The sequence below is a fragment of the Piliocolobus tephrosceles genome, chromosome 17 (genome assembly GCF_002776525.5).
Source record: "Piliocolobus tephrosceles isolate RC106 chromosome 17, ASM277652v3, whole genome shotgun sequence".
Classification (NCBI taxonomy): domain Eukaryota; kingdom Metazoa; phylum Chordata; class Mammalia; order Primates; family Cercopithecidae; genus Piliocolobus; species Piliocolobus tephrosceles.
In genome coordinates this window covers 25,733,094-25,758,639 of record NC_045450.1, presented here as the reverse complement: position 1 = coordinate 25,758,639, position 25,546 = coordinate 25,733,094, and the positions used below count along the sequence as shown (strand labels likewise).

Genomic DNA, 25,546 nt, shown 5'->3' with positions numbered 1-25,546 from the left:
CAGAAGCCAGCAGCAGCCTGAGGCGGGTGGGTGGGGCGGGCAGAGGAGTGGGGGCGCGCAGTGGGTGGTACAGGCCTTCTGCTCTTCTTCCCTCTGGGCAGAAAACCTGGCTTGGAGGAGGGGCTGGTTCTGCAGACAGGATGCAAGCAGCAATGTGACAGGCGGCAGGTGGAGAGGAATCCAGGGACAGCAGGGGTTTCAGGTGGGGGCCGGGGGCTCTGGAGCCGCTGACCCCTGAAACTTCACGATAGAAACTGGCCTGAAACCTTACCTCCTGTGGCGCAATCAGTTAGTCATGCTGCTTATAAGAAACCAGCCCAGAGCTTCCTCTGGCTTCTGGGACGGCTGGGCTGGGCTGGGCTGGCAGGAAGCTAGGCATACACTTCTTCCTGGGACAGCAACCTTCCCAGAACTGAGGTTTCCAGAACCAGCAGCCACGTCAGTGGCCCCACTGGGATGGTAAGGCAGGCCAGGCTAGGGCTCCAGAATGGCCTAGGCTCTGCCTGGTTTGCTCCATCCCCAGCCCAGCCAGTGGGAGCGAGGGGAGACAACAGACTGGCTCTGTAGCCACCAGGAACACAAATCAGCACCCTCCAAAAACAGCATTCACCAGCCTCCCTGTGGGCCTGCTGTGGTTCACCCATCCTCACCCACTAGCTCAAATACCTCATTTATTCTCCTTCTCTTTTTTTGTTTTAGAGACAGGGTCTCGCACTGTGGCTAGAATACAGTAGCACCAGCAAGGCTCACTGCAGCCTTGAACTCCTGGGCTCAAGTGATCCTCCCGCCTTAGCCTCCCAAGAAGCTGGGACCAAGAAGCTGGGACTGCAGGCACATGCCACCGTGTTTGGATAATTTTTAAATTTTTGTAGAGACGGGATCTCTTTCTGTGGCCCAGGCTGGAGTGCTGTGGCACAATCACAGCTCACTGCAGCCTCAAACTCCTGGCCTCAAGCAAACCTCCTGCCTTGGCCTTCCAACGTGCTACAGGCATGAGCTGCCATGTCCAGGGGTCTCCTCATTTATTCTTGCTGTGGGTGTTTTCCAAGCACTTCCTTTTTTTTTTTTTTTTTTTTGACACGGAGTCTTGCTCTGTCGCCCAGGCTGGAGTGCAGTGGCTGGATCTCAGCTCACTGCAAGCTCTGCCTCCTGGGTTCACGCCATTCTCCTGCCTCAGCCTCCGGAGTAGCTGGGACTACAGGCGCCCGCCACAACGCCCGACTGGTTTTTTTTTTTTTTGTATTTTTTAGTAGAGACGGGGTTTCACTGTGTTAGCCAGGATGGTCTCGATCTCCTGACCTCGTGATCCGCCCGTCTTGGCCTCCCAAAGTGCTGGGATTACAGGCTTGAGCCACCGCGCCCGGCCCCAAGCACTTCCTATATGCTGGCTATTACAGATGCAAACAGGCCATTCATTCATTCATTCATTCATTCCTTTCTTCTTTTAACAAATATTTGAGCAAGGAAGAAGTTACTGAGCGTTTTGAGCAAAGAAGTGACATGACGAGACTAAAAAAGACCTGTCTTGCCTGGGTGGTGGGCAACGGGTAGAAGTGGGTACCAATGAGGAGGCTGCCACTCTGGCCCCAGAGAGAGGTGCCAGGGCTTACACCAGGCTGCGGGGATGGGGAGGTTGAGAAGGGGCTGAATTCTAGAGCTGTACTGAAGATAGAGGCCACAGGATTTGCTGACAGGACGGATGCTGTGGGGTGGGAGACAGAACAGGAGGGCTAATAGGAGTCAAGAATGATTCCAGAGCCGCCGGCCTTTTCCAAGATGGCGGCCTGTAGGGGGAGCCCGTGTGAGAGGCCAGCCTGCTGGGCAAGCTGCAGGACTTCAGATTAGTAGAGGAGGCTGTTAGCAGGTCCTCAGGGAAGGCCCTCCCTCGTCCTAGAGGGTCAGGTTTCTTTAGCGGGGACGCACAAGATTCTCCCGGGGAGGGGCCCGGCATCCTGCATACAGCAGGCACTCAATACTTGATCATGTGTATTTTATTTTATTCTTATTTTAACAGGTATACAGTGTTTCCTTGGTGCCAGACACTGACCTAGGTGCTTTAAGCCCTCCCTATGAGATAAGTATAATTATTAAACCCATTTTACAGATTCTGAAGGTTTTTTTTTTTGTTTTGGTTTGGTTTTTGTGAGACAGAGTCTCACTCTGTAGTCCAGGCTGGGTGCAATGGTGCGATCTCAGTTCACTGCAACCTCTGTCTCCCAGGTTCAAGCAGTTCTTCTGTCTCAGCCTCCTGAGTAGCTGGGACCACAGGTGCCCACGACCACGCCCAGCTAATATTTTTGTATTTTTAGTAGAGACAGGGTTTTGCCATGTTGGCCAGGCTGGTCTCAAACTCCTGACCTCAGGTGATCTCAGCCTCCCAAAGTGCTGGGATTACAGGTGTGAGCCACTGCGCCTGGCAGATTCTGAGGGTTCTTATGAGAGGGCGGGGTATGGGAGGGAATGAGGAAAGACCGAGTGAATAGGCAGGCAGGAGGGAGGACATGGCCCACTTCCCACCCTACGAGCCGGGCTCTTGGCTGGAGCCAGGGGGAGAAGGAGTGACTGGGATGGCAGCTGGAAGGTTGGCAGGCCAAGGACAACACCGTCTGCCAGGCCATGGCAGTAGACTCAAACTCTGTCTCTAGGGCAGTGGGGAGCCAGTGAAGGCTATTAAGCAGGAGAGGAGAGGGCTGAGATGAGAGCTGGCAAAGAGGGGGCAGGTTTGAGCCTGTTTGGGAGGGGCAGGCAACAGGGACTTGGTGGTGCTTGGTGGGGAAAGCAGGGTGGAGAGAGCGGGGACAGACGGGAAAGTGGCCTCGGGCTGGGGTGAGGGGGAGGACCCCAGGGACCCTTCCCACGACGGAGAGCCGAGAAGAGAAGCAGATTTGCCGGGGAAGACCACGCGCTCCGGCGCACTGCGGACACTTTGGGTCCACACAGTCAACAGGCAACTCCATCCGGGAGCCTGGAACCCAGGCCTGTCTTCAGAAGATTCCTGAGGCCCAAGGGAGGAGACAGGGCCTGAGGACACTGTGTCCAGAAGCCACCTGCTCAGGAGCAGCAGCCAGCCTGGCCTCCATCTTTCTGCAACCCGTTATCTTGCTTTATTTCTCTGCATTCTTTGTGGCATGTTGCACACTCAGGCGTTATGTGTTTGGTGCTCATATCCCCTACTGCGAGGCCAGCTCACACAAGGCCAGTATCGATCCCACTCACAGCCATCTCCCCAGAGCCTAGCGTGCCTGGCACACAGCGGCATTCCATGAATATTTGCTAAATGGAAGAAACAACCGGATGAATTCCCCCGGCCGTGTGCAGGGAGGCCTGGCTGGTCATCCCCAATTTTCCACCTCTCCCTGCTGGGCAAACGCTGGCAAATCCTGGCTTGGAGTCCCCTTAAATGTCCTAATGCAGGCACAGATCTCAGCCACCTCAGGGCCCTGACCTCTGAAGAGCTGGTTATCGACTATCACTCATTGTCCTGAGCAGCGGACGACGGCCTCTGGCGCCAGGGTGCTGATGAGATTTTGACTGTCTTAGTGAGTGAGAGCTATGGCTCCCAGCTGGCCTCCTTCATGAGGTCTGCAGAGGTCACTGCGACTGGCCATGTGTCCCCACTTCCTTCAGCCATGAGAGGCCATGCCCTGGGCCCTTCTGCCCTTGGTTTCACCCCTCTCCAACTGGGTGCAACTTTGCTCACCAGCCTTGGCGTTGGTTGTACCAGTCTCACAAACAAAACAGCACTTGAATGCTGGGCGTGGTGGCTCCTACCTGTAATCCGAGCAATTTAGGAGGCTGAGGCAGGTAGATCACTTGAGTCCAGGAGTTTGAGACCACCCTGGGTAACATGGCAAGACCCCTGTCTCTACCAAAAATACAAAAAAAATTGCCAGGCATGGTGGCAAACGCCTGTAGTCTCGGCTATTAAGGGAGATGAGGCAGGAGGATGGCTTGAGCCCGGGAGGTCACGGCTGCAGTGAACTGTGATCATGCCACTGCACTCCAGCCTAGGCAACAGAGTGAGACCGTATCTCTAAAAAAAAAGAAGCCCTTGAGCCTCACTCACTCACTCAACCATGAACCCAATCCAAGGAGCACTGCAGATGCAATTAATATCATCTCCACTGCAGAGATAGAGAAGCCGAGCCCAGAGAGGGTGAGGAACCTGCCTAAGGATGCACAGCTAGTGAGTGGGCCAGGATTTGAACCCAGGCCTTTGGCTCTGGAGTCCACAGCACAGTCTGTGGAAGATACGGTCCAACACCCTCCCTGCAAGCACAGAGGGAGGAATGAGGCTGAGGGGGCTTCAGAAGTTGCCCAAGGTGACCCTGACGGAGCAGGAAGTAATCAGGCAGGAATTTAGAATCTGGCGTTTGTCACCATTTGCTCGGCCCTCAGCAGCAGTGAACTTGTCTCAACAATGACCAGGACTTTGCCCCCTGGGCAAACCCAAAGCCAGGACAACACATGGGCACAGGTAAGAGCTTCCTGTTCATTTTCTCTTTGCAGACTGGTGTATGGAAGGCAGTGGGTGGGGTTCTCCCCATGGAGCTCCTCCTATTGTCTTACCCATACCATTCCTGGATGGGTGGGGACACACAGACATGGGGGCCACCCTTGTGGGCAGGGACCCCCGAGCATCGAAGACACGGAAGCATAACTCTGGGCCTGAGTGCAGGCTCCAACCTGAATGGGTGGGAGACTGTGGTGGGCTGGGGTCTACTCAGACCCTCAGTCTCCTCATCTGTGAAATGAGAATAAGATCACTTGCTTCATGGCTGGTTGCAAGGCGGTGAAGAGGCCGTGGCTGGGTGGGAGAGACCTGGGACAGTGCTGGTGGAGTGGTTGGCAAAGGCTCATCTCTAAGCACCAAGAAAACTCTTTGAGACCGTGAGCAAATGACAGCTGCCACGATAGCACACGCAGGATGTCACAGGCACAAGACGAGCGAAGGAAGCCGGGCTCAAAACAGCAATACTGCCTGGTTCTGTTTAGATAAAGGAGATAAACTGATCTTGGAGTTGGCAGTCAGGACAGTGGCCTTGGAGGACAGGGCTGTGACCTGGCAGTGGCAGGAGGAAACCTTCTGGGAGGCTTGTCACGCACTGCTACTTGATTAGGTCATATGCATGTGCTAATTTTGTGAAAATGGATGAAGCTTTACACTTGTCTGTGCGCATGTCTGCACGTATGCTGTGATAAAAAGGCAAAGAAAGCCAGGCGAGGTGGCTCACGCCTGTAATCCCAGCACTTTGGGAGGCTGAGGCGGGTGGATCACGAGGTCAGGAGTTTGAGACCAGCCTGACCAACATGGTGAAACCTTGTCTCTACTAAAGATACAAAAATTAGCCAGGCGTGGTGGCGGGCGCCTGTAATCCCAGCTACTCAGGAGGCTGAAGCAGGAGAACTGGTTGAACCCAGGAGGCAGAGGTTACGGTGAACTGAGATCGTGCCACTGCACTCCAGCCTGGACGACAGAGCAAGACTCCATCTCAAAAAAAAAAAAAAAAGAAAGAAAGAAAAGAAAAAACAAAAGAAAACAGACGAGAACAAGAAGGAAGGGAGAGGGCAGAGGCTGCCATCTAGGTTGTTGGGTGGACAGCAAAGATCTCAGAACCACTAACCCTCAGGGTAGGTGGGATCCCAATGGCTCCTTAATCCACTCCCGATGATACCTCAGTCCCCAGGCCTCTCCAGAGGCCACCAACCCTCTACTTCTCTGCCTCTGGCCCGCAGCCCACAGCCAGCTCCCCTGTGGCCACAGAGCCACCTCTTCTGCAGTAGACTCAGATACCTACAGGGACACAGTCACGTGACCTCAAGGAGTAGCGATGGGACAAGTAGAAAACACAGCCCCCGTGATAAAGGACAGCTACTTTTTTTGCCACATGAAAATGAAGGCTTGCATGTTGCTAGATCTTTTGATTTTTCAAAAGAAGTTAGAAATTTATATTTTTATGTGTGTTCTTCTGATTTCTTTTTTTTTTTTTTTTTTTGAGATGGAAAGTCTTCTCTGCTGCCCAGGCTGGAGTACAATGGCACCATCATAGCTCACTGCAGCTGCGACCTCCTGGGCTCAAGTGATCCTCCTGCCTCAGCCTCCCGAATTGCTGGGACTGGTAAGCCGGTAGTGCTGGGAAGGCAGAGTGTCGTCCCTTTAAATAATACAGAAGGGTGGAAGGGAAGTGCTGCAAGGAGGAGGGCGTAGTCCCTGGCTAGGGTTCCATCCTCATGGACCTAGATGAGGACAAGCATTTCCTGCCCAAATGTTGCATTTCCCAAGACCACCCTGGCCTGCCATGCCCCCATCCTGTGCCTATAACCCACCCCCCGCCCAAGAAAAAAAAAAAACACAGAGGGAAAGGCAGGACAGGTCATATTCCCATTTTATGGATGAAGAAACTGAAGCCCAAACCAAGAAAATTACTTGCCCAAGATTATACTTACAGAGCAGAGACATCACCGCAAGCTTTGCTGCAGCTGTTGTTTTTAAACTCATCTGGCTCATGAGTACAGGAGTTCTGATGTCGACGCATAAAATAGAATTCATGACAATGATGTCTTGAGTAAATATTAGAAGACAGAAGGTGGATGGCTTCTTTGTTTTTGTTGTTTTGAGAATGTCTCACTGTGTCACCTAGACTGGAGTGCAGTGGAGCAATCATAGCTCCCTGCAGCCTTGAACTCCTGGGCTCAAGTGATTCTCCCACCTCAGTCTCCCGAGTAGCTGGAACTACAGCCGCACGCCACCACACTCAGCTAATTTTTATTTTTTGGTAGAGATGGGGTCTCACTAGGTTGCCCAGGCTGGAAGTTGGCTCTTTTATACTGATTAAAAGAGCAATTCAGCCAGCCACGGTGGCTCACGCCTGTCATCCCAGCACTTTGGAAGGCTGAGGTGGGCGGACTGCTTAAACCTAGGAGTTTGAGATTGGCCCCGGAAACATAGCAAAACCCCGTCTCTACAAAAAATACAAAAATTAGCTGGCCGTGGTAGTGCACATTTGTAGTCCCAGTTACTCGGGAAGCTGAGATGGGAGGAACACCTGTGCCTGGGGAGGCTGAGGCTGCAGTGAGCCATGATCACACCACAGAACTCCAGCCTGGGCAACAGAGTGAGACCCTATCTCAAAAAAATGGAACAATTCACCAAAAAGGTATAAAAATCCTGAACCCTTATTCTATTCATATGGCTACGCACTTAACAACATAGCTTCAAAAATAAAGCAAAAAACTGACAGACTCAAAAGGAGAAATGAACAAATCCTCTATTATGGTGAATTGTAATTATATTACGGTGGGAGGTAAATCAGGTAAAAAAAAACACATAATGACATAACAAATACAGATAATATAATAGCTAGCTTGATCAAATAGATACATTTCTAGAACCTTATACCCAACAGAAAATATACATCCTTTTCAAACACAAGAGGAAAAAAACGACCAGAAAATCCTGTAAAGATCTCAGCAAATTCTCCACCACTGATATTATAGAAACCACATATATTGACCACAACAACCATAATGACCAAATTTAGAAATCAACAATAAAAAGATAACTTTAAAAATTCCATCTGTCTCAAAAATTTAAAAAGCACATAATTAAGTAAGTCTTAAAATGGAAACCAAAAGGAAAATTCTAAACTGGGCGGTGAATAACATTATGTAACAACTTGTGGAATGAATCCAAAGCAGTACTCAAAGAAAAAATGATAGCCTATTAGCCTGAAGTAGATTTATTAGAGAGCATGAAAAACTGGAAACACTTAGCTTCAGACAAGGACTCTCAGAATAGAAGAAACTTGGATTAACAGCAGCTCATACAGAAAAGAAACGTGGAGATTTTAGCTGACAAGCCCAATATGCACTCCAAGTGGGATATGGCTGCTACACAGTATGATTCCAGGTTGCATCAACAGAAGTATAAACTCCAGATCTAAGGAGGTGATAGTCTCCTTCCTCTTTGACCAAACAAACAGTCTTTGTGCGGGACTCCAACCAATTGAATCATGTCCAAAGCCAGGCCAAACTTATAATTTCCTGAGTCAGGGAGAATGCCTGAAATAACTACAGTTGTGTAGTCTGAATAAGAGAAATATCCGAGTTTGGAGGGAGATGGTCACTACCTCCAAGGGGCAGAAACAGACCCAGAAAGTGGAAGCTCCTAGAAAGCTAATTTGGGCTGGGCACGGTGGCTCACACCTATAATAACCAGCACTTTGGGAGACCGAGGTGGGCGGATCACCCTAGGTCAGGAGTTTGAGACCAGTCTGGCCAACATGGTGAAACCCCATTGCTATTAAAAATATAAAAATTAGCCGGGCGTGGTGGTGCATGCCTGAAATCCCAGCTACTCAGGAGACTGAGGCAGGAGAATCACTTGAACACAGGAGGCAGAGGTTGCAGTGAGTCAAGACCGCACCACTACACTCCAGCCTAGGCAGCAGAGATTCCATCTCAAAAAAAAAAGAAAGCTAATTTGGCTAAATCTCAAGAAGATTTTCTCCCAGTTGGAGCTGCCCACCTGTGGAAATGTGGCTTCTGGAAGAAATACGCTAGAAGCAAGATTGTCGGGAGGCTGTGGCTCTGCCTGCTTGGAGACCTGCCCAACCCAGAGAGCTGGTATCTCTCCTCCCTGTCTTCTCTTTTGAAAAGGCAGAATCCTTTCCTGGCCGCTTCAGGAAAACATAAGGCCTTCTCTGGGTTTTTCAAAAATGATTCTGGGTGACTATGCTTGCTGATTTCCAACCACGAAATGTAATCCTTTAAAACTCTCTTCTTTGGGCTGGATACTTCAGAACCATGGTTAAATGCACAGGCTTCTGGGGCCGCAGCCCTGGGATTGAATCTGGACTGTGCCACTTAGGAGCCGTGTCACCCAGGTAAGTCTCTATCCTGAGCCTCAGGTTCCTCCTCAAGGAAATGGGCAGGACACCCACTCATCTCCATTCCTGCACCTAGCACAGAGCGTGATGTAGACTCCAGCCTCCACTGCCAGAGGCCGTGGTTGGGGCCGTGGCTTCGAGATGATTCAAGCACGTTACATGTATTATGTACTTTATTTCTATTATTATTATATTGTAACATATAATGAAATAATTATATGATCACCATAATGCAGAATCAGTGGGAGCCCTGAGCTTATTTTCCTGCAATTAAATGGTTCCATCCGAGGGCGATGGGAGACAGTGACAGATCATCAGGTATTAGATTCTCATAAGAAGCACGCGTCTGGGGCCTGGCATGGTGGTTTATGCCTGTAAGCCCAGCACTTTGGGAGACTGAGGCAGGTGGATCACCTGAGGCCAGGAGGAGTTCGACACCAGCCTGGCCAATATGGTGAAACCCTGTCTCTACTAAAAATACAAAAATTAGCTGGGTGTGAGGGCATAGGCCTGTAATCCCAGCTACTAGGCTGAGGCAGGAGAATCGCTTGAACATGGGAAGGCAGAGATTGCAGTGAGCCGAGATTGCGCCACTGCACTCCAGTATGAGTGACGAGAGCGAAACTCCGTCTCAAAAAAAAAAAAAGAACGCAACCCAGATCCTTCACATGTACAGTTCACAAGAGAGTTCACGCTCCTGTGAGAATCATCTAATGCCTCAGCTGATCTGAGAGGTGGCCGAGCTTGGGTGGTAATGTGAGCGATGGGGAAGAGCTGTAAGTACAGATAAAGCTTTGCTTGCTCACCTGCTCACCGCCACTCACCTCCTGCTGTGTGGCCCTGCTGTGTGGGGACCCCTGGTCTGAGACACCGAGGAAAGTGCTCATTCATCAAACAATATGTAAAATGATTGGACTGTCTGTCAAATGGGGCTTGGAGGAACCAGTTCTGCGCTGCCCACATTCACAGTATTGCTGGGCAGATGGATGGCAGGGAGTACACTGACAATGTACAAAAGTAGATCGATCTAAATGGCAGGTGTGTCTTCAGCACTCAGGCATAGATTTTATTGTGTTTAAACAGCATGGTGAGGACTGAGGACTCTGGGGCTTCTAGGTTCACAGCCCTGCTCTGCCACCTTCAGATGTGTGACCCTGGACAAGTTACTGAACCTCTCTGTGTCTCGGTTACTTCATCTGCAACATTTGCATGAGAGAAGCTCCTATCTGGTAGGGTTATTACACAAGTTAAACGAGACAATGCAGGTATTTGGCCCCAGCTCCCTCCCTGATCTCTGTTCCTAGACGTCCTTCTTGCTCGGTTCCATCCAACCACACCAGCTTCCTTGCTGTGGGTCAAACACACCAAGCTCATTCGCGCCTCCAGGCCTTTGCACTCTCTGTTCTTACTGCCAGCATCACTCTTTGCCCAGACAGCCACATGTCTTGGTACTTCAGGTCTCAGCTCAAAAGCCACTTCCTCAAAGTCACCAAGCCCAGAATGCTTTCAGCTCCATGAGGGCCCTCACTTCTGGGTCACTCACTCCCCAGTCCCCAGCCGCTGGCACATTGGCTAAGCAAGCATTAAGCGCCTAGCCCCAGGCTGGCACTCGAGACATGTGAGCGCATGTTATATTCAACTTTGCTTTGCAGGCTAGAGGCTCTAAGACCCAGAACACAGCCCCTCCCACCAGGAACTCAATTCCACCAAAGCCTTGGAAGGCCCCATGGCTACTCTTCCCCTTCCGGGACCCAGTTCCTCCATCTCCAGATGCAAGCCCAGCTGGGGACCATCCTCAGCCGAGAGGTTACATACAGCATCCAGGCTGGCTTTAGCACAGACCTCAGATTTCTTAAGCAACCGAGAGGAGGTGAGGAGGCCTGCGGGGGCCCCTAAAGAGAGAATGAGTCAGTCAGAGACAGACCTGAAACCTAAGAGACATCAGCATTTCTTGGAAAGGCAAGAACGGACGCATTTAGACAGAACTGTGCATGCAGAATGAGAGGTAAGCATAGGCCAGTCAGGAAGTGGAGTCTTCCGTCCTCTGTGAGTCCCTCCACCTGGCCCTCTCTTCTTCAGACCTCCATCCCTCATCCCTCTCAAATGTCACCTCCTCAGGGAAGCCCTCCCTGATTCCACCTCCACCCAGCTTTGCTTTCCTTCCTAGCACAGTCTCCACCTGATAGGATATTGCAGACCCATGTTCTCTCCTGTAAAGCCCTGGGGGCCAGACATTGTTCAGAATTCAGAATGACTCAGGCTGTAGAAAGGTCACCTTGTACAAAATACCCCCCGACGTGCCCACCATGCAGGGCGGGAAAGCACCCAATGATCAATTGCACTAATATCTCTGCAGAAAGACATCTGAGCATCACACCAAAGAGGATAACCGCTCTAAAAAGCCTCACGTTTAGCTTCAAAATGACTTACGAAAACCTTTCGGTTTTCGGAGGTGGTGGATTTCGGAATAACAGATAAAGCTGTCGATCTGTACATATGTATTGGCTGTACATCGCCTGTCTGCTCAACTAGAATCTAAACCCTAGGAGAGCAAAGGACTTGGTCCAATGCTCTGGCATATATAGGTGCTCAATAAACTCCCGAGGAAGAAATGCAGGAGGAAGCCAGGTGCAGGATATGCAGAAGGGATTCGGTCCAAAATGCAGAGAGAAACAGCAATCACTGAGCCTCTTCCAAGGGCAAAATGTCTATACAAACTATCTCATGAACGCTTTCCCTGCAAATACCCATGACAGACGAAGGGACGCTCAGAGAGGTGAAACAACATCCTCCGGTTACACACTGGAGAGCTGGGAAGTAGCCAGCTCCGATTTACACCCGGGACCCCCTCTTCAAGCTCAGGCCCTTCTCTCTGCCTCAAGCTCAGAGAAGCAGAGCAATTTGCCGGATGTCATAAAACAATGGGGATGCACCCGGTCTGACAGTGGATTCCCCAGCCTCTGCAAGACCTCGAGCCTCTGCTGGGGTGCTCTGATCCACACTCACCAAAGGCAAGCCTGTGCAACCTCCAGGCAAGCTCCTGGCCTGTCTTCTAGCCCAGCCATGGGAAGTCTAGCTAAACGTGGCTGGGCATGTCTCCACTGTGCCAGCCAGGAGGAATACTCAGAAATGGCTTTCTTGGTCACTCCAGCAAACTGGTACAAGCAGGAAAGAATACACGGGAAGAAAAGTAGGATGGAGTCTGTCCCTCAGATGTGGGCCTGAGGCAAGGCTACCGCATTCATCTCCGGGTCTCAGTTCTCACCCGCAAAATGGGTGGACTAAATCCCAACCAATAAAGCTCAAAGGAGGCAACAATAGAGATGTATTCATTTAGGCCAGGCACGCTTGCTCGCATCTATAAACCCAACACTTTAGGAGGCTGAGGCAGGAGGATTGCTTGAGATCAACAGTTCAAGACAAGCCTAGGCAACATAGCAAGATCCTGTCTCTAAAAATGTAAAAACAATTAACCAGGCATGGTGGCACACACCTGTAGTCCCGGCTACTCAGGAGGCTGAGGTGGAAGGATTACTTGAACCCAAGTATTGGATGTACAGTGAGCTATGATTGTGCCACTGTGCTCCAGCCTGGGCAATAGAGAGAGACCATGGCTCTAACAAAAAAAAAAGAGTATTCATTTAACAAATACATAGTTTTTACTACATGCCAGGTACTGTTTTGTATGCTTGACATACATTAACTCATTTAGTCATCAATACAATGGCATAGTCACTATAATCTCACAAATGCAGAAACTGAGGCTCTGGGAAGTCAGTTACACAGCAAGTAGCAAAGCCAGCATTTGCAGTTGGTGGTCTGGTTCAAGTCCATACTATCATTCCCCAGCTATACGTCTCGACAGGTAACAACAGACGTATACATTGATTGTGGACCCACTGGGTGTTGGATGTTGTGTGAAGTAGCTTATAAAACATGTCATCAACCCTCACGAAAGCTCACTTTTACAAATGTGAGGAAGCACAGTACCTAGGGGGCTTCTGTCCTGGCCTCACTCCCAGGTACCAGTGAGGGCAGTCGAGAGGTGGGGCATCTAATCCCAAACGCTCTCCTCCATCCTCCCAGATGGGGAAGAGGGCAGGGAAATGGGAGAGGCAGAAGAGGTTCTCTCTTCTCATGTACTTATGTATTTGTTTATTTTGAGACAGGGTCTCGCTCTGTCACCCAGGCTACATACAGTGCAGTGGCGCGATCATAGTTCACTGCAGCCTTGACCACCTGGGCTCAAGCTATCCTCCCACCTCAGCCTCCCAAATAGCTGGGGCGAGAGGCACCTGCTACCACGCCTGGCTGAGTTTTTAAATTTTTTTTTTGTAGGAACAGGGTCTCGCTATGTTGCCCAGGCTGGTCTCAAACTCCTGGGTTCAAGCAATCCTCTCTCCTCAGCCTACCAAAGTGCTGGGATTGGGCTGGCTTTAGCTCAGCGGTTACTTCGGCGATTCCTTGTAGGATTACACCCAAAGTGCTGGGATTACAGGTGTAAGTCACTGCACCTGGCTTCTTCTCACTTCTTTAACAATTCGTTTTAGCTCCTTTTTGAACTGGGAGCATTAGAAAACTGAACATCCCCACCCTTGCCCTGGGTTGTTTGCAACCCTGGGATTGTATCGTATTAAACATATCAGTCACTGAGTCACTTCCCAGCATTTGGAAACCCTTAGGTTATCTCAGACCTGCCGGTAACTGTATGTGTTGTAACCGGGGTGACTGACGGCGGGTTTTCCTCCCTACTGCCTCCCCAACACCTTCCTCCAGGTTCAGATCCAGAGGCCCAGGGTGGCGCCCAGGAATCTGCATTGTTGCTTTCACAACTCAAACGAAGGTAAAATACACTGGCCCAACGAAGCTCCTTGGCACGGCATTCAAGGCCTTCCACAACGCAGCCCAGCCCACCTTTCCATCCATCTCTGGCTTCTCCTTACTCCCTAGGTTCCATACACAGTACCCTTTCACACCTCCCAGCCTCCGCCCACTCTGTGCCCGCCTTTACCTCCGATCCTCCACCTGCCAGACCCCCCTGCTCCACTTATAAGGCTAGCTCAGGGTTCCGCGGTGCTAGGAAGCCTGGCCCAGTGCCCTGTGAAGAGCTGATCCCCTCTGGCTTGTGGTCCTGCAGCCACTGGCGCATCTGTACCCTCGCAGCCCCCACACTGTCACGTGTGTCTTCCTGCAGAGGGGGTGCTCCTTGAGGCAAGCACCAGTGTCCAGAACACCACCCAAGGCCCCGCAGGAGTGGAATGAGTGCTAGTGAGTGAATGAGTGGCTTAGCGGGTCACCTCCCATTCATGGGCTGGGCTAGCTGAGTTCTAAGAAACCCCTGCAGGACCCTGGAATGCCCTAACGTGCAGGACACCCTGGCCAAACATAAACCCGAGCCTGTTCCCCATTGGACTTTGGGATTTTGATAAAGGCACTGAGGTCCCAGTAAATGCCTTGGGCTCCTCAAAGGTCACTGGGGGCAGAGAAGTGCAGTGGGTCATGCCTCCCCGAGGGCTGGGGAAGGGCAGAGACTAGAACTGAAGCAGGGTTAGCGCTGGCCTGGGGGCATTCCTTGAACCCCAGAAGCAGACAAAATAGCAATCCCCTATCTTGCTTAATTCTAAGAAATCCAGATTTTGTTTAAAAAACAAAAATCAGGGCTCAGTGGCTCACACCTGTAATCCCAGCATTTTGGGAGGCCAAGATGGGAGGATTACTTGAGGCCAGCCTGGGCAACATAGTGAGACCTCATCCCTATAAAATAAATTTTTAAAAAGAAAATAAAGATCAGATTCCTAGGTTTAATGAATCTGAATCTCAGGGCGAGGAACTGGGAATCTGCATATTAAGCAAATCTCCAGGAGATTCTGGTTATTGTGGTGGCTCCTCAAACGTGATTGAGAGATGGAGAGCAGCTGGCTCTGGCGTGGGATTGCCTGGGTTCCAGTCCTGCTGCCCTACGGACTCCCAGGTGGGCGGCACCTTGGGGCAAGTTATTAAAGTGGCCAGGATCTCGGTGACTTCATCTGTACAATGGCCATGACGCACAGCACCGGCCACAGAAAGGTTAGTGGGAGGTTTCACTCGGCATCCTTTCAGTAAAACAAGTCCTAGTCAATGATCGCCATTAGTGGGTCCCTCTGATAACTCGGAGGCGGAGACCGCAGGTCCAAAGGGCCTTGTTTCCCCAGATTCACTGACCTAGTACTCAAATTCACAGTTCTCAGAACTTTTCCCATCCTTTGTCTCTCGGAAGTCCTCAGTGACTTCCTGAGCGCGGGGCAGGGCGCCACTGCCCGGAGAAGAGGGGCTGCGTGGCCCCCGACAGCCTAACTCCAAGACCCCCACCCCGCAGGCCATCCCGGGGGAGGTCTCACGGCCAGCACCCGCTTTGGGGAGCGCTGGATGTCCACGAACCCCTGGCCTCGCGCCTCCTCTGCCCTTCGGCCGCAAGGACGGAACCGGGTGCTGCTCAGCGCACACCGAGAGTCGCGGGTTCGGGCCCCGCGCGGGGTCGGGGTGGTCCCCGTAGTCCCCGTGGTCCCCGCTGCCCGGGTCCCCGCCGGCGGCCGAGCCCTTCCCGAACCTCCTCAGCCTGCGTGCCCAGGCGATACCCTCGCACACCGATCGGCGCGCGGGTCCCGGGTCCTACCTGCGCGCCCCTGCTCCATTCGCCGTCCGGGAACCCGAGCGGGAAGTGGGGGACCCCTGGGCGGCCCTGCCCTGGCCGGCGCCGCGCGGGGCTTTCCTAGGCGCGGAGACCCAGCCCGCCCCGGCTTCCTGCGCCCCGCCCCGGCGCCCGGCAGATTTGCATGCGCCGCCCCGCCCGGCGCGCCCGGCCCGGGTCCCGGCTACCTCGCGCCCTTGTCGCTGTCCCCGCCACCGCTGGACAGTCCGAGCCGCCGTCCTCTGCTGGGGGTCTTGCGGCGCGCTTCCTCCCACGCTGCAGCCCGAGGTCACGCTCAGCGGAGAACTCTGCAGTGGATCCCCTTGGTCTCGGAATAAAACGCCCACGCCGACCAGGCCTCCAGGACGTACTCCTGCCTGGCCTCCGCGGCCTCCCCTGCGCTGGGGGCAGTTGCGTTTGGGGTGGGAGGGCTGGGCGACTGGAATCCTCCTCTCCTTCCTAACAACCCAGCTTCCAAATGCCACTGTTTGCACATTCTTCAATAAATGTTTACCCAGCTCCTACTCCAGCCACATTTGAATAATAAAACAGCCCCTTCAATCAGTAACTAGTACAATCTTGTCAGGCGCCCTGCGAAGGCACTGCAAATGTTAACTCCTTCAGTCCTGGCAACTACCTTATAAGGAAGTGATACTATCACCGGTTTTACAAATCGGGAAACTGAGGCACAGAGTACTTAAGAAATTCAAAATGGGTTGGGCAACGTGGCTCATGCCTGTAATCCCAGCACTTTGGGAGGCCGAGGCCGGAGGATCACTTGAACCCTGTTAGCGAGATCCCGTATCTACAAAAATTAACATTTATAAAATTGTAAAAAAGAAAACCAAGAGGCCGGATGTGGTGGCTCAAGCCTGTAATCCCAGCACTTTGGGAGGCTGAGGCGGGCGGATCATGAAGTCGGGAGATTGAGACCATCCTGGCTAACACGGTGAAACCCCGTATCTACTAAAAATACAAAAAATTAGCCTGGCCTGGTGGCCGGCGCCTGATGTCCCAGCTACTCGGGAGGCTGAGGCAGGAGAACCGCGTGAACCCGGGAGGCGGAGTTTGCAGTGAGCCGAGATCGCACCACTGCAGTCCAGCCTGGGCGAAAGAGAGAGACTCCGTCTCAACAACAACAACAACAACAAAGAAAACAAAGAAACTCAGAATCACTGGGCAGGTAAGCAAGGGTGGAGCTGATTCGAACCCAGGCCCCATAGACCATTAACCACTGGACACCATAAGAATCCGGATGCAGCCAGATGACTGGGGGGAAAACACTCAACAAAGTATTACAGGTCAGGAGGGCCCAAGAAGAAAGTAGGGACCTCTTAGGCCAGTGGGGCAGGTGGTCTGGAAGGGGCTTTCTGGGTAGGCGACATGTGAGCTGAGACTCTGAAGAGCCTATGGGGAAAACTTGTGTAGGGAAAGGGAAGAACTAGTGCAAAGGCCCTGTGGGAACCAGTTCAGCCTGCAGGAGGAATTGCTGAAGACCAGCCTGGCTGTGGAGAGCGGAGGGAAAGTGGGAGATATTTGGACTCACACTGGGCAGTGCTGAGAACCCAGAGAGTAATTTGACCCCCTCCTGCCCTCAAGGAGCTGTCAGTCTGAGGGTGGAAGCCAAGGACAGCCCAATGGGATCAAGTGCTGTGGTGGAGGGTGAGGGTTGGCTTCCCAGGGCAGGGGGCCACCGCATGTCAATCATTCTTTTTTGTTTGGAGATCAGGTCGCATTCCGTTGCCCAGGCTGGAGTGCAGTGGGTGATCTCAGCTCCCTGCAACCTCCACCTCCTGAGTTCAAGCGATTCTCGTGCCTCAGCCTCCTGAGTAGCTGGGATTACAAGCGTGCACCACCATGTCCAGCTAATTTTTGTATTTTTAGTAGACATGAGGTTTCATCATGTTGGCCAGGCTGGTCTCAAACTCCTGACCTCAGGTGATCTGCCTGCCTCTGTCTCCCAAAGTGCTGGGATTACAAGCGTGAGCCACTATGCCCAGCCCATATGTCAATCATTCTTTCCTGTTCTCGGTCTGTCTTGGTCCTACTGTGCCTAACCCTGTGACAAGCGCTGATGACGCAGACCCGAAGACATGAAACAGACACAATCCCTGCCCTCTGAGACCTTACAACCAAGTGAGCGAGACAGCCACCAACCCACCCTGGGAAGTGACAGTAAAGAGGACTCAGTTCCCTGGGATCAGGGATGGCTTCCTGGAGGAGGTGACCTCTGACCAGTGCCTGAATCAATGCAGAAAAACATGCAGGTGGGAGGGACAGCATGAGCAAATACCTGGAGGTGGTGTGGGAGTGTGGAAAAACTCCCATCCTTTGGCATCTGTTTGTGGATGCCTCCATATGCCAAGTCGTGAGCTGGGGGCTGGGGAGAACAATAAGTAGATCCAGGCCCTGCTTCCTAGCCCCGAGGATCTGGTTGGGGCACTGACAAGTGAACAGACGTAAGCAATTGAGTGTAATAAACCCTGTACTGGGGGCAGCCCAGGCAGACGTGGAGAGGACTAGGGAGAGAGGGTCACAGGAAGGGCTTTTCTGGAAGCTTGGGTTTCAGGAGAAATAGGAATCCTCCGGATCAAGTGTGACTTTCACTCCCGTCCACACTCATACTCCCTCACACTCATTACTCATACATCCGCACACCCACATGGTTGATATTTCATCCCAGGCAGTTCAGCCCTGCAGTCAGTTGTCCTGTCTTTGTGTCTCTGAGTTTGTGCCCCATCTCATGGGGAGACGACAGCATAAGTCTACCTTGGAAGTCCTTTGAGAATGTGTGGCTTGGGCTGTATCCCCTCCTGGCCTCCCAAACTGGGCCCCCATCCTGTTTTCCCGGTCAAGTCATCCTTCGTCAGTTTCCTTGCTTGCCTCTAGACCACCCGCGTTGGCAGGCCAACTCTGCTACTTATTGACTATGTGACTTTGGGCAAAATAGATCATCCTCCCTGTGCCTCAGTTTCCCCATCTGTAAAATGGGGATAATAATAGATCCACCTCGTAGGGCTACGAAATGGTGAAATGGCAAGGTATGTATCCCAATGCCCAGAACAATGCCTGGCGTGGATTAGGCATTCAAAATGTCAATTGCTATTCTTATCAGGATGAAGATGAGAAAGAAGCAAAGTCAAGCCTGTTGCCTTGGTCTGTTGCTTGGTTGTGAAATGGAGATGAACGTGGCATTGAGAAGACAGGCAAAGAAAGCACAGCTGTGGTCAGAGGCTAAGACGTTCAGGAAATCTGGGGGAAGAGACTCGGGAATTCTTTGTACTCTTCTCCCAACTTTCCTGTGAGTCTGAAATTATGTCAAATTACAAAGTTAAAGAAAACAGGGCATTGTTCTTGGGTGCAAGAGAGATAAGAAATGTGAAGTTTGTCTTCTCGCATACAATCCCACCATTCAAGTTCCCGCCCAAGATGCCCAGACTTTATCTGTGACTGCTCTGTCAGTCCTGGGAGCAGGTCCAAAGGCAACGAGACAATAAAACCTCTGTTCCCCCAACTAGGGGTTCCCAAGTCTTGACTCAGTATAAGTTCAATCCTCATTACATCCTAACACGCTTACTTGCTTCCAAGCCTTTCGGTCTGTAAATCTAATAGACTTTATTTTTTAGAACCATTGTAGATTTATGGAAAAATTGAGCAGATAGTACTGAGAGTTTCCATACATCCCCCTCCCCCGTGCAAAATTTCCCCTTTTATCAATATCTTTCATTATTGTATGGTGCATTCCTTATAATACTGATACATTATTATAAACTAAAGTCCATAGCATACATTGTTTCACTGTTTCTCAGGGTTTTGTTTTGTGTTTGTTTGTTTGTTTGTTTGTTTGGAAACAGGGTCTCACTTTGTTGCCCAGGCTGGAGTACAGTGGCGGGATCATAGCCCACTGCAGCCTGGAACTCCTGGGTTCAAGGGATCGTCCTGCTTCCGCCTGCCGAGTAGCTGGGGCTGCAAGAACATGCCACCACACCAGGCTCTTTTTTTTTTTTTTTTTTTTATTTACTTGTAGAGAGAGTCTTGCTACATTGCCCAAGCTGCTCTCAAACTCCTAAATTCAAGTTATCCTTCCATCTCAGCCTCCTAAAGTGCTGAGATTACAGGCGTGAGCCACTGTGCCTAACCTCTGTTGCACAGTTCTGAGTCTTTTTTTTTCTTTTCTTTCTTTTCTGTTTTTTTTTTTTTCTTTTGAGACAGCGTCTTGCTCTGTCACCCAGGCTGGGGTGCAGTGGCGTGATCTCAACTCACTGCAACCTCTGCCTCCCAGATTCAAGCGATTCTCGTGCCTCAGCCTTCCAAGTTAGCTGGGACTACAGGTGCACGCCTGGCTAATTTTTGTATTTTTAGTAGAGACGGGGCTTCCCCATATTGGCCAAGCTGGTCTTGAACTCCTGACCTCAAGTGATCCCCCTGCCTCGGCCTCCCAAAGTGTTGGGATTACAGGCCTGAGCCACTGCACCCAGCCAAGTTCTGGGTCTTAACAATGTATACACATATAGCAACAAAAAGAATAGTTTCCCAGCCTGGGCAACATAGCAAGACCCAGTCTCTACCAAAAAACAAAAACAAACAACAACAAAAGAAACAGGCCAGGAATGGTGATGCACCTGTAGTCCCAGCTACCCAGAGGCTGAGGCAGGAGGATCCCTTGAGCCCAGGAGTTTGAGGCTTCAGTGAACTATGATCATGCCACTGCACTCCAGCCTGGGCAACAGAATGAGACCTTATCTCTAAAAATAAATAAATTAATTAAATAAAGAAAAAATAAAAAATAGTTTCACTTCCCTAAAAATCCCCAATTCTCTACCTATTCATCCAGGATCCTGGAAACCACTGAGTTTTTCCTGTCTCCATAGTTTTGCCTTTTTCAGAATGTCATGTAATTGAAATCAGAAAGTATGCAGTCCGTTAAAACTGACTTCTTTTACTTAGCAATATGCTTTTCAGGTTCCTCCATGTTTCATTTCCTTTTGTGGCTGAGTAGTGCCCTATTGTATGGATGTACCACAGTTTATCCATTCTACCTATTGAAAGACATCTTTGTTGCTTCCAATTTTTGGCAATTATGAATAAAGCTACTATCAACACTCATGTGCAAGTTTTCGGATGGACATAAGTTTGCAACACAATTGGGTAAATACCAAGGAGCACAATTGCTGGATCGTACGGTAAAAGTAAGAAAGTCTGGCAGTAAACTGCCACTGTCTTCCAAGATGGCTGTACTATTTTGCCTTTCTATCAACAACGAGTGAGAGTTTCCATTGCTCTGTATTCTTGTCAGCTTTTCATATTGTCAGTTTGAGGATTTTAGCCACTCTAGTAGGTGTGTAGTGGTATCTCATCATTGTTTGCAATTTCCTAGTGACATATGATGCATATGTCAATATGTTTGCAAATTAGGATATTTGCAATTTCGTAATGACATATGATGTTGAGCATATTTTCATATGCTTTTTGCCATCTGTATATCTTATTTGTTTTCTGTTGAGACCTTGTGCCCATTTTTTAGTTGGGTTACTTGTTTTCTTATTGTTGAGTTTTAAAATTCTTTGTGTATTTTGGATGCAGGTCCTTTATCATGTATGTGTTTTGCAAAGATTTTCAAATTTAATAGTTTTCAATTTTCATGAACTCCAAACCACCAATTTTTTTCCTTATTCCTGGATTGTCCTTTTAGTGTTGTGTCTAAAAACCCATTGCCAAACCTAAGGTCACTGAGATCCAAGATTTTATCCTATGATATCTTCTAGAAGTTTTATAATTTTGTATTATATATTTAGGTCTACGATTTATGTTGAGTTATTTTTTGTGAAAGGTATAAGGTCTGTGTCTAAATTTATTATTATTATTTTGCACGCAGACATCCAGTTGTTTCAGGACCATTTGTTGAAAAGACTATCCTTTTTCCACTGAATTGCCTTTGCCTCTTTGTCACAGACCAGTTGATTATATTTGTGTCAGTATATTTTGGGAGTCTGTATTCTGTTCCATTGTTCTTTTTGTCTGTTCTTTCACCAGTACCATACTGTCTTGATTACTGTAGCTTTATTTTATAGTTTTAAAGTCAGGTTATGTCAGTCCTTCAACTTGGTTGTTGTTCTTCAGTATTGTGTTGGCTATTCCAGGCTTTTTCCTTTCTGTTTGAACTTTAGAATCAGTTTGTCAATACTTACAAAATAACTTGCTGGGATTCTGATTGGGATTGTACTGAATCCGTAAGATCAAGCTGGGAAGAACTCTCCATGAACATGGACTGTCTCTCCATGTATTGAGATCTTTGGTTTTATTCATCAGAATTTTGTAGTTTTCCTCATAAAGATCCAGTATATGTTTATTAGATTTATACTTAAGTATTTATTTTTCTGTCTTTTTTTGGTGCTAATATAAATGGCTTTGTGTTTTTAATTTTAAATGCTACTTGTTTATTGCTGGTATGGAGGAAAGCAGTTGACCTTTGTATGTTAACCTTGTATCCTGCAACCTTGCTACACACACTTATTAGTTCCAAGAGGGTTTTTAATTAACTCTTTAGGATTTTCTATATAGACAATAATATCACCTGCAGACAAAGACAGTTTAGTTTCTTCCTTCCAAATCTGTGTAACTTTTCTTTTTTTCTTTGTCTCGTCACATGAGGTAGGACTTGCAATATGATATTGAATAGGAGTGGTAAGAGTGGGCATCACTGGCTTGGTCATTGGCTTAGGGCTGATGGAATAGAAGTGGTTATTTTCCCAGCATTTCCAGATAGACCATAGGAGACCAGGAATGGGAGCAGAGCAGGCTCCAACAGCCAGGAGAAGAGCACTCAGGCAAAGAACTGCTGTCATTGGAGACTGGAAGTCAGGCAAACACATGGAAAGGCACAGCTGATGGGATGTAGGCAATGAACTAACTATAGCACAGCCTCTCTGCATCTAAAATAAGGAAATAAGCCAGGTACAGTGGCTTACGCCTGTAATCGCAGCACTCTGGGAGGCAGAGATGGGAGGATGACTTGAGTTCAGGAGTTCAAGACCAGCCTGGGCAACATAGCAAGACCCTATCTCTACAAAAAAATTTAACAAAATTAGTTGGGCGTGGTGGCATGCACCTGTAGTTACAGCTACTTGGGAGGTTGAGGCAAGAGAATCACTTGAGTCTAGGAGGTTGAGGCTGCTGTAAGCTATGATAGCACCACTGCACTGCAGCCAGGGTGACAGAGCAAGACTTTGTCTCAATAAATCAATAAATAAGGCTGGGCGTGGTGGTTCACTCCTGTAATCCCAGCACTTTGGGAGGCCGAGGTGGGCAGATCACGAGGTCAGGAGATCAAGACCATCCTGGCTAACATGCTGAAACCCTGTCTCTACTAAAAATACAAAAATTAGCTGGGCATGGTGACATGTGCCTGTATTCCCAGCTACTTGAGAGGCTGAGGCAGGAGAATCGCTTGAACCTGGGAGGCGGAGGTTGCAGTGAGCCGAGATTGCGCCACTGCACTCCAGCCTGGGTGACGGAGTGAGACTCCATCTCAAAATGAAATAAAATAAAATAAAATAAAATAAATAACATGAAGTATTACCTTTTCTGAGCATAACTCATTCCGAATCTTCAAAAAAGAATAGAGAGATATGTTTCAGGACCTGGAGAGGGAGCATATTTCAAAGCATATTTCAAACTTCCCCTTCATTCTCCATCCAACAAGGTACTTTCCAGTTCATTTACTTGCAGTGGGAGACGTGGCAGACACGGTTAACCGCTGAAAACATGTTCAACTCTTCAATACTTCTCCCGCAAAAAGATGGGAACCTAATTTCCCTCCCCTACACAATGACGCAACCTCAGTGGCTCTCTTCTGATGAATAGAATATGGTGGAAATGATGCCAGCACTTCCAAGCCTGGGTTAAAAAAAGGAGTTACAGCTTCTACTTGAATCTCTCTCTCTCTTTCCTCACACCTTGAGATCCCTGAGTTAATATGTGAGAAGGTCAAGTACCCTGAAGCCACCATGCTGGAGAGAAAAGAGAGAAGCCCAAGGAGTCTCATCTGTTTGGGACTTCCTATCCCAGGTCCACAGATGTGAGCAAATGAGCCTTCAGATGATTCCTGCCCCCAGTTCTGGAGTCTGCTAAGCTGACACCGAGTCATCCCAGCTGAGCCGACTGAAATCTGGCCAAATTGCAAAACCATGAGCAAAATAAACGTAGCTATTGTTTTAATCTGAGTAATCAAGTAATTTTAAACCAAGAGTTTAATCCTGGGTAACTTTAAACCAAATAGAGCAGAGATGAACCCAGTGAACCTGTCTCCACTGAACCCTGCTGGACTGCAGATTTACGTGCAAAATCAATGCCACTAAGTTTTGGGATAGTTTGTTATGCAGCCATAGTAGCTTGAACTTTTATGACACCCATGATACCTTATGCAGTCTTCTCTATCAACGGAACTCAGATTTTGTTTGCGGTCAGCAATGTGTCCTACGTGAGGCAATAGATCAAGATTCATTGTGGCCAATCATGACAATTCTTCTTTTTTTTTTTTTTTTTTTTTTTTGAGATGGAGTCTCACTCTGTGGCCCAGGCTGGAGTGCAGTGGTGCAATCCTCGCTTACTGCAAACTCCGCCTCCCGGGTTCAAGCAATTATCCTGCCTCAGCCTCCTGGGTAGCTGGGATTACAGGCACCCACCACCACACCCAGCTAATTTTTGTATTTTTAGTAGAGACGGGGTTTCACCATGTTGGTCAGGCTGGTCTCAAACCCCCAACTTCATGATCCACTCACTTCGGCGTCCCAAAGTGCTGGGATTACAGGCATAAGCCACCAAGCCTGGCCTAATCGTGACAATTCTATTTCATCTTTCTCAGCCTCCCTTGTGCTAGTGGTGGCTGAGTGGCCCAGTTCTATTGAAGAAACCCAAATGGAAGTTTCCATGTGTAGGGGCATGCTCCTGGGGAAAGGCTGGCTTTCTTGATTGAAAGGGTCTTCCTGCTGTGAAACATCTTGCCGCCATGACAGAAGGCCAAGACAACTGCAGCACAGGAGCCCTGACATCTGTGAACAACTGAACCAACCCCAGCAAGAGCTAATATCTGGAATTCTTGTAAGGTGAAGAATTTTCTAGACACAGAAGCCCTGATATCTTTTTTTAATTTTTATTTTTTTGAGACAGAGTCTTGCTCTGTCACCCATGCTGGACTGCAGTGACACAATCTTGGCTCACTGTAATGTAACCTCCGCCTCCCGGGTTCAAGTGATTCTCCTGCCTCAGCCTCCTGAGTAGCTGGAATTACAGGCACCCATCACCACGCCAGGCTACTTTTTGTATTTTTAGTAGAGACAGGGTTTCTCCACGTTGGCCAGGCTGGTCTTGAACTCCTGACCTCAAGTGATCCACCTGCTTTGGCCTCCCAAAGTGCTGGGATTACAGGCGTGAACCACTGCACCTGGCCCCTAACATCTTTGAGCAGCTGAACCACGCCAGTCGTGACCAACCTCCAGACTCCATGTAACTGGAGAAAATTTAACCTCTGTCTATGTTCCTATTATTGAGTTTTTTGTTATTTTGCAACTTAACAGATCAGACCCAATGGGATTATTTTGAGCCATCTGGGAATCATGGGAATCATGGCTCAACTGGTTTTGGTGGGTGAAGACACAGGGGTTTGCCAACAATCTGAGTCAAGCTCTGTGGATATAGCCAGGAGATTGTGTCAGAAGCTGAGGGTTGGTTCCTTGCTTTCACCCTTGGGGAAGAATGATATCCAGTCATATTCTTCTCACCTCTGGCAAGTCAGGTTCAATAAATAAGCTTTATCTAAAATAAAATGATGATGTTGATGGTGATGCTGGTGGTGGTGATGATGTTGATGTTGATGATGATGATGGTGGTGATGGTAGTGATGATGGTGATGGTGATGATGGTGATGGTGGTGGTGGTGATGGTGATGGTGGTGATGGTGGTGGTGGTGATGATGGTGATGGTGATGATGGTG

General features: G+C 49.4%; 2 protein-coding genes across 3 annotated transcripts in view; both read right to left on the bottom strand.

The window, feature by feature from the left end:
- Positions 1–15,629, bottom strand: part of IL4R (interleukin 4 receptor) — a 53,102-nt gene extending 37,473 nt beyond the window's left edge. The window contains exon 1 of one of the 2 annotated variants that reach the window (XM_023192922.3): positions 15,541–15,629. The gene's annotated coding sequence lies outside the window, so the exon portion shown is untranslated. The remainder of the gene's footprint in view (positions 1–15,540) is intronic. The other variant, XM_023192923.3, reaches the window with a different exon arrangement.
- The window catches only part of LOC111526888, a 22,569-nt gene continuing 3,508 nt past the window's right edge, over positions 6,486–25,546 (bottom strand). The window contains exons 2-4 of the mRNA XM_026455350.1: positions 15,744–16,014; positions 15,090–15,536; positions 6,486–6,521 (exon numbers count right to left, since the gene is read on the bottom strand). Coding sequence (XP_026311135.1) covers positions 15,090–15,536; positions 15,744–16,014 — 718 coding nt within the window. The 3' untranslated portion in view covers positions 6,486–6,521. The remainder of the gene's footprint in view (positions 6,522–15,089; positions 15,537–15,743; positions 16,015–25,546) is intronic.